This window comes from Electrona antarctica (assembly GCF_951216825.1).
Source record: "Electrona antarctica genome assembly, chromosome: 1".
NCBI classification, from domain to species: domain Eukaryota; kingdom Metazoa; phylum Chordata; class Actinopteri; order Myctophiformes; family Myctophidae; genus Electrona; species Electrona antarctica.
Genome location: NC_136806.1, coordinates 3,196,690 through 3,205,301, shown reverse-complemented (window position 1 = coordinate 3,205,301; position 8,612 = coordinate 3,196,690). Strand labels below are relative to the sequence as shown.

At 46.6% G+C, this 8,612-nt stretch overlaps 1 protein-coding gene across 1 annotated transcript in view; it reads left to right on the top strand.

The window, feature by feature from the left end:
• The window catches only part of LOC306927436 (uncharacterized protein), a gene marked incomplete at its 3' end in the record, with an annotated part of 50,399 nt that extends 42,320 nt beyond the window's left edge, over positions 1-8,079 (top strand). The window contains exons 4-13 of the mRNA XM_079507179.1: positions 592-654; positions 1,628-1,777; positions 2,261-2,454; positions 6,552-6,559; positions 6,648-6,663; positions 6,792-6,847; positions 6,974-6,989; positions 7,118-7,173; positions 7,262-7,277; positions 7,368-8,079. Coding sequence (XP_079363305.1) covers positions 592-654; positions 1,628-1,777; positions 2,261-2,454; positions 6,552-6,559; positions 6,648-6,663; positions 6,792-6,847; positions 6,974-6,989; positions 7,118-7,173; positions 7,262-7,277; positions 7,368-8,079 — 1,287 coding nt within the window. The remainder of the gene's footprint in view (positions 1-591; positions 655-1,627; positions 1,778-2,260; positions 2,455-6,551; positions 6,560-6,647; positions 6,664-6,791; positions 6,848-6,973; positions 6,990-7,117; positions 7,174-7,261; positions 7,278-7,367) is intronic.
• Positions 8,080-8,612: the final 533 nt, after the last annotated feature.

Below are 8,612 nucleotides of genomic sequence, written 5' to 3'. Positions count from 1 at the left end.
CCAGACTACTGGTCAGCTGGTCTGTGAGGTCAGACTACTGGTCAGCTGGTCTGTGAGGTCAGACTACTGGTCAGCTGGTCTGTGAGGTCAGACTACTGGTCTGTAAGGTAAGACTACTGGTCAGCTGGTCTGTGAGGTCAGACTACTGGTCTGTAAGGTAAGACTACTGGTCAGCTGGTCTGTGAGGTCAGACTACTGTCAGCTGGTCTGAGGTCAGACTACTGGTCAGCTGGTCTGTGAGGTCAGACTACTGGTCAGCTGGTCTGTGAGGTCAGACTACTGCTAATAATAATATTAATAAAAATCACACCTGTGTGAAGTGAGGGGCGCTAATATACTCCTTGGATGATATGGTTAGGTGATGTAATGGTGATGTAAAACAAACACAAACATTAAACACCATTAACAATAAAGAGACAATATGACGTACTGAGGCACATTATGACGTAAATGTTCCCTTCATTGTCAATGAGTTTACTAAACCAACATTGAACTAAATACAAACATTAAACCTGTATATAGGAGGGGCTAGGGGCCCTCCATAATACTAATAATCATAATCATAATAATAATAATAATCTGCTCTCCAAGGTGTCCGACTTTGGTCTGAGCAGAGTTCTGGAGGACGACCCTGGAGCTGCTTACACCACACGGGTAAGAGACACGCACACACACACACACACACACACACGCACACACACACACGCACACACACACACACGCACGCACGCACGCACGCACGCACGCACGCACGCACGCACGCAGCAAAACAAACTGGTCAGGCTCCTACTTGGCCTCACCCCCCGAACCCACCTCACCCCTGCCCACTTTGACAGGCTGGAATGGCTTAGGGTCGACGACAGAGTACAGCATCTTGCAATGGGTCTGGTCCACAAGATTCGATACACCACCAAGATACCCATGTACCTGTCTAGATACTTCCTTAATGTTAACGAAGTCCACACCCACAACACCAGAGGGAGTGCAACGAACCATGTACAACCCAGATTCGGCACAAACAAGGGACTAAATTATTTTCGCTCCTATGCCACCAAAATGTGGAACGCCCTACCAACAGTCATTAAGACATGTGAATCCCTTGACTCCTTCAAAACCGCTCTCAAAGGGCACCTACGGACGGCTGCAATTCGAAACTGGCCCCCGTAAAATCTGAATCCCTCCCCACCGCCCCACCCTTTTTCCCTCACTGTATATGTTTCTTTTCCCTTTTTACCTCCATTATGATGAATTCCTGTACTGTTCTTTGACTATATAGAAGTGTCTATTTGTACGTCTCTAAATGTTTTGATGAATTGAACATGGTGGACCCTCTTGTAAACGAGTGTAATGCTTAATTGGGTCGTCCACTCACAGTTAACATTGAGTATTGAGTTTGTCTCTGTATCGTTATATTGTCAGGGAGGTGTCTCTGTATCGTTATATTGTCAGGGAGGTGTCTCTGTATCGTTATATTGTCAGGGAGGTGTCTCTGTATCGTTATATTGTCAGGGAGGTGTCTCTGTGTCGTTATATTGTCAGGGAGGTGTCGCTGTATCGTTCTGTGTGTGTGTGTGTGTGTGTGTGTGTGTGTGTTCATGTGCGTGTGCGCGTGCGTGCGTGTGTTCAGGGCGGTAAGATCCCCATCAGATGGACCGCCCCCGAGGCCATCGCCTACAGGAAGTTCACGGCGGCCAGTGACGTGTGGAGTTACGGTGTGGTCATGTGGGAGGTGGCGGCCTATGGGGAGAGACCTTACTGGGAGATGTCCAATCAGGAGGTACGTTACTCATTATGTGGCACGCACGCACGCACGCACGCACGCACGCACGCACGCACGCACGCGCACACACACACACACACACACACACACACACACACAGACACAAAGCCAAAACAGGATTCCCAATCAGCAGCGAAACAGAGAATTTACTGGATTCACTTTACTTTTTTTTTTTTAAATGGCGAAAAAGAATTATCGTACATAGGACGACATTATCGTAAGAACACACAAACTATTCTGCAACGAGTTGCCAGAGTCACTGAATGTCTCTCTCTCTCTCTCTCTCTCTCTCTCTCTCTCTCTCTCTCTCTCTCTAACTCTCTCTCTCTCTCTCTCTCTCTCTCTCTGTCTCTGTCTCTGTCTCTGTCTCTGTCTCTGTCTCTGTCTCTGTCTCTGTCTCTGTCTCTGTCTCTGTCTCTCTCTCTCTCTCTCTCTCTCTCTCTCTCTCTCTCTCTGTGTGTCTCTGTGTCTCTCTACCAGGTGATCCGGGCGGTGGAGGAGGGGTACCGTCTCCCCCCCCCAATGGACTGTCCTGTGGTTTTACACGGTCTGATGTTGTCGTGTTGGGAGAGAAGTGGCGTCCGCCGGCCGGACTTCGCTCGCATCGTCACCGCGCTCGACCGCCTCGTCACAAACCCCGAAGAGCTCCACCCTCTGGCCAATAGCAACGCACGGTCAGTGACGTTCTGAGTGACAGCTTGACTGGCCAATAGGAGCTCTGTATGGGTCAGTGACGTTCTGAGTGACAGCTTGGCTGGCCAATAGGACCTCTGTATGGGTCAGTGACGTTCTGAGTGACAGCTTGGCTGGCCAATAGGAGCTCTGTATGGGTCAGTGACGTTCTGAGTGACAGCTTGCCTGGCCAATAGGAGCTCTGTATGGGTCAGTGATGTTCTGAGAGACATGGACAGTAGAAACATGTTTCTGTTGGACATGGACAGTATGGTGTAGAAACATGTTTCTGTTGGACATGGACAGTAGAAACATGTTTCTGTTGGACATGGACAGTATGGTGTAGAAACATGTTTCTGTTAGACATGGACCGTATGGTGTAGAAACATGTTTCTGTTAGACATGGACAGTATGGTGTAGAAACATGTTTCTGTTAGACATGGACAGTATGGTGTAGAAACATGTTTCTGTTAGACATGGACAGTATGGTGTAGAAACATGTTTCTGTTGGACATGGACAGTAGAAACATGTTTCTGTTGGACATGGACAGTATGGTGTAGAAACATGTTTCTGTTGGACATGGACAGTAGAAACATGTTTCTGTTAGACATGGACAGTATGGTGTAGAAACATGTTTCTGTTGGACATGGACAGTAGAAACATGTTTCTGTTAGACATGGACCGTATGGTGTAGAAACATGTTTCTGTTGGACATGGACAGTAGAAACATGTTTCTGTTAGACATGGACAGTAGACACATGTTTCTGTTAGACATGGACAGTAGAAACATGTTTCTGTTGGACATGGACAGTATGGTGTAGAAACATGTTTCTGTTGGACATGGACAGTAGAAACATGTTTCTGTTGGACATGGACAGTATGGTGTAGAAACATGTTTCTGCTGGACATGGGCAGTATGGTGTAGAAACATGTTTCTGTTGGACATGGACAGTAGAAACATGTTTCTGTTGGACATGGACAGTATGGTGTAGAAACATGTTTCTGTTGGACATGGACAGTAGAAACATGTTTCTGTTGGACATGGACAGTATGGTGTAGAAACATGTTTCTGTTGGACATGGGCAGTATGGTGTAGAAACATGTTTCTGTTGGACATGGACAGTAGAAACATGTTTCTGTTGGACATGGACAGTAGAAACATGTTTCTGTTAGACATGGACAGTAGAAACATGTTTCTGTTGGACATGTACAGTAGAAACATGTTTCTGTTGGACATGGACAGTATGGTGTAGAAACATGTTTCTGTTGGACATGGACAGTAGAAACATGTTTCTGTTGGACATGGACAGTATGGTGTAGAAACATGTTTCTGTTGGACATGGACAGTAGAAACATGTTTCTGTTGGACATGGACAGTATGGTGTAGAAACATGTTTCTGTTGGACATGGACAGTATGGTGTAGAAACATGTTTCTGTTGGACATGGACAGTATGGTGTAGAAACATGTTTCTGTTGGACATGGACAGTATGGTGTAGAAACATGTTTCTGTTGGACATGGACAGTATGGTGTAGAAACATGTTTCTGTTAGACATGGACAGTAGAAACATGTTTCTGTTAGACATGGACAGTATGGTGTAGAAACATGTTTCTGTTGGACATGGACAGTATGGTGTAGAAACATGTTTCTTTTGGACATGGACAGTATGGTGTAGAAACATGTTTCTGTTAGACATGGACAGTATGGTGTAGAAACATGTTTCTGTTGGACATGGACAGTAGAAACATGTTTCTGTTAGACATGGACAGTATGGTGTAGAAACATGTTTCTGTTGGACATGGACAGTATGGTGTAGAAACATGTTTCTGTTAGACATGGACAGTAGAAACATGTTTCTGTTGGACATGGACAGTAGAAACATGTTTCTGTTAGACATGGACAGTATGGTGTAGAAACATGTTTCTGTTAGACATGGACAGTAGAAACATGTTTCTGTTGGACATGGACAGTAGAAACATGTTTCTGTTAGACATGGACAGTATGGTGTAGAAACATGTTTCTGTTAGACATGGACAGTAGAAACATGTTTCTGTTGGACATGGACAGTATGGTGTAGAAACATGTTTCTGTTGGACATGGACAGTATGGTGTAGAAACATGTTTCTGTTAGACATGGACAGTAGAAACATGTTTCTGTTAGACATGGACAGTATGGTGTAGAAACATGTTTCTGTTGGACATGGACAGTATGGTGTAGAAACATGTTTCTTTTGGACATGGACAGTAGAAACATGTTTCTGTTAGACATGGACAGTATGGTGTAGAAACATGTTTCTGTTAGACATGGACAGTATGGTGTAGAAACATGTTTCTGTTGGACATGGACAGTAGAAACATGTTTCTGTTAGACATGGACAGTATGGTGTAGAAACATGTTTCTGTTGGACATGGACAGTATGGTGTAGAAACATGTTTCTGTTAGACATGGACAGTAGAAACATGTTTCTGTTGGACATGGACAGTAGAAACATGTTTCTGTTAGACATGGACAGTATGGTGTAGAAACATGTTTCTGTTAGACATGGACAGTAGAAACATGTTTCTGTTGGACATGGACAGTATGGTGTAGAAACATGTTTCTGTTGGACATGGGCAGTATGGTGTAGAAACATGTTTCTGTTAGACATGGACAGTAGAAACATGTTTCTGTTGGACATGGACAGTAGAAACATGTTTCTGTTAGACATGGACAGTAGAAACATGTTTCTGTTGGACATGGACAGTATGGTGTAGAAACATGTTTCTGTTGGACATGGACAGTAGAAACATGTTTCTGTTAGACATGGACAGTATGGTGTAGAAACATGTTTCTGTTGGACATGGACAGTATGGTGTAGAAACATGTTTCTGTTGGACATGGACAGTATGGTGTAGAAACATGTTTCTGTTGGACATGGACAGTATGGTGTAGAAACATGTTTCTGTTAGACATGGACAGTAGAAACATGTTTCTGTTAGACATGGACAGTATGGTGTAGAAACATGTTTCTGTTGGACATGGACAGTAGAAACATGTTTCTGTTGGACATGGACAGTATGGTGTAGAAACATGTTTCTGTTAGACATGGACAGTATGGTGTAGAAACATGTTTCTGTTGGACATGGACAGTAGAAACATGTTTCTGTTGGACATGGACAGTATGGTGTAGAAACATGTTTCTGTTAGACATGGACAGTAGAAACATGTTTCTGTTAGACATGGACAGTAGAAACCTGTTTCTGTTGGACATGGACAGTATGGTGTAGAAACATGTTTCTGTTAGACATGGACAGTATGGTGTAGAAACATGTTTCTGTTGGACATGGACAGTCGAAACATGTTTCTGTTGGACATGGACAGTATGGTGTAGAAACATGTTTCTGTTGGACATGGACAGTATGGTGTAGAAACATGTTTCTGTTGGACATGGACAGTAGAAACATGTTTCTGTTGGACATGGACAGTAGAAACATGTTTCTGTTGGACATGGACAGTATGGTGTAGAACATTCATGGGTAACTGGCGGCCCGTGGGCCACATGCGGCCCCCACCTTCACTTAATGTGGCCCTCAGGTTAATGTCAGAATACTGTTATATTGGTTTCAGCTGTTTACAATTCCTTCAACATGCAAACATGACCCCCTTTAATTACTTCAGTCTAACTTTGTAGCTCAATGCTCAACACAAGTATAATTAAAGGCATTTGAAATTACATGAAAATGTTAATTTTCAGGATTCCAATTAAAAAATAGCAAAAAATAATTCAAGATTTCAATTTGAATATAGCAAAAATAGCCGATCTACAAGCTCAAAACGTGTCGCAGCGTGACGCGTTTTGAGCTTGTAGATCGGCTATTTTTGCTACGACAGTAATATATGGCCCTATAGGGAGTGTGTGTGGAAATATAGTGGCTCCTCTCCATCGTCAAAGTGTCCCACCCCTGATCTGGGTATTAACGTGTGTCTGCGTGTGTCTGCATGTGTCTGCGTGTCTCCACAGTGATCTGGGTATTAACGTGTGTCTGTGTGTGTCTGCGTGTCTCCACAGTGATCTGGGTATTAACGTGTGTCTGCGTGTGTCTGCGTGTCTCCACAGTGATCTGGGTATTAACGTGTGTCTGCGTGTGTCTGCGTGTCTCCACAGTGATCTGGGTATTAACGTGTGTCTGCGTGTGTCTGCGTGTCTCCACAGTGATCTGGGTATTAACGTGTGTCTGCGTGTGTCTGCGTGTCTCTACAGTGATCTGGGTATTAACGTGTGTCTGTGTGTGTCTGCGTGTCTCCACAGTGATCTGGGTATTAACGTGTGTCTGCGTGTGTATGCGTGTCTCCACAGTGATCTGGGTATTAACGTGTGTCTGCGTGTGTCTGCGTGTCTCCACAGTGATCTGGGTATTAACGTGTGTCTGCGTGTGTCTGCGTGTCTCCACAGTGATCTGGGTATTAACGTGTGTCTGCGTGTCTCCACAGTGATCTGGGTATTAACGTGTGTCTGCGTGTGTCTGCGTGTCTCCACAGTGATCTGGGTATTAACGTGTGTCTGCGTGTGTCTGCGTGTCTCTACAGTGATCTGGGTATTTACGTGTGTCTGTGTGTGTCTGCGTGTCTCCACAGTGATCTGGGTATTAACGTGTGTCTGCGTGTGTCTGCGTGTCTCCACAGTGATCTGGGTATTAACGTGTGTCTGCGTGTGTCTGCGTGTCTCCACAGTGATCTGGGTATTAACGTGTGTCTGCGTGTGTCTGCGTGTCTCCACAGTGATCTGGGTATTAACGTGTGTCTGCGTGTGTCTGCGTGTCTCCACAGTGATCTGGGTATTAACGTGTGTCTGCGTGTGTCTGCGTGTCTCCACAGTGATCTGGGTATTAACGTGTGTCTGTGTGTGTCTGCGTGTGTCTGCGTGTCTCCACAGTGATCTGGGTCAGATGGGCGTGTCTCTGGTCGGTCACCAGAAGAAGATCCTCCACACCCAGCAGGGGGCGGAGCCACAGAGCCTCCACACCCAGCAGGGGGCGGAGCCACAGAACTTCTACATCCAGCAGGGGGCGGAGCCACAGTGCCTCCACACCCAGCAGGGGGCGGAGCCACAGAGCTTCCACACCCAACAGGGGGAGGGGCTACAAAGACACACCCACCAGGGGGCGGAGCCACACAGCTTCCACACCCAGCAGGGGGATGGGCTACATAGCCTCAACACCCAGCAGGGGGCGGAGCTACAGAGCATCCACACCCAGCAGGGGGAGGGGCTACATAGCCTCCACACCCACCAGGGGGCGGAGCTACAGAGCATCCACACCCAGCAGGGGGAGGGGCTACATAGCATCCACACCCACCAGGGGGCGGAGCCACAGATATTCCACACCCAGCAGGGGGAGGGGCTACATAGCATCCACACCCACCAGGGGGCGGAGCTACAGAGCATCCACACCCAGCAGGGGGAGGGGCTACATAGCATCCACACCGAGCAGGGGGCGGAGCCACATAGCCTCCACACCCACCAGGGGGCGGGGCTACATATCATCCACACTCACCAGGGGGCGGAGCCACAGAGCCTCCACACCCACCAGGGGGTGGGGCTACAGAGCCTCCACACCCAGCAGGGGGCGGGGCAGGTCCACGTGTAACCCCTCCCCCCCATAAACCACGCCCCCCTCGTCCCTACAGAGACCGAGGCGCCCAAAATGGACGCTCAAAATGGACGCTCAAAATAGACGCTCAAAATGGACGCTCAAAATGGACGCTCAACCAATGGAAAGGGGAGGGGGGCAAAGCAGGCTGCAGAGCAACGCGCATACAGTTATTTATACAGGTTTGTAATGTTCTCACGTCACTCGATATCACTTCAAAGTTCAAACCAACCGCGGCTGAAACAGCGCAGCCAATATGCAACGCCACAGCAAAACACTGGACAGCCAAATCAATTCATACATGCCTAGTTGTTCGCTCTCCAAAACCACACAATACGCATCCCAATGGACTCGCCCAAGGTGAAATAATAGTTTTCAATTTCTAACAGTGTTGTATAATTATTTGCGACAGGGGGACAACGGAGACAGCACCTCTCACACCTGACCTGGTAAATGGTAAATGGTGCATTTATATAGCGCCTTTATCCAAGGTGCTTTACATAGATTGTGCATTACATTCACCCATTCAC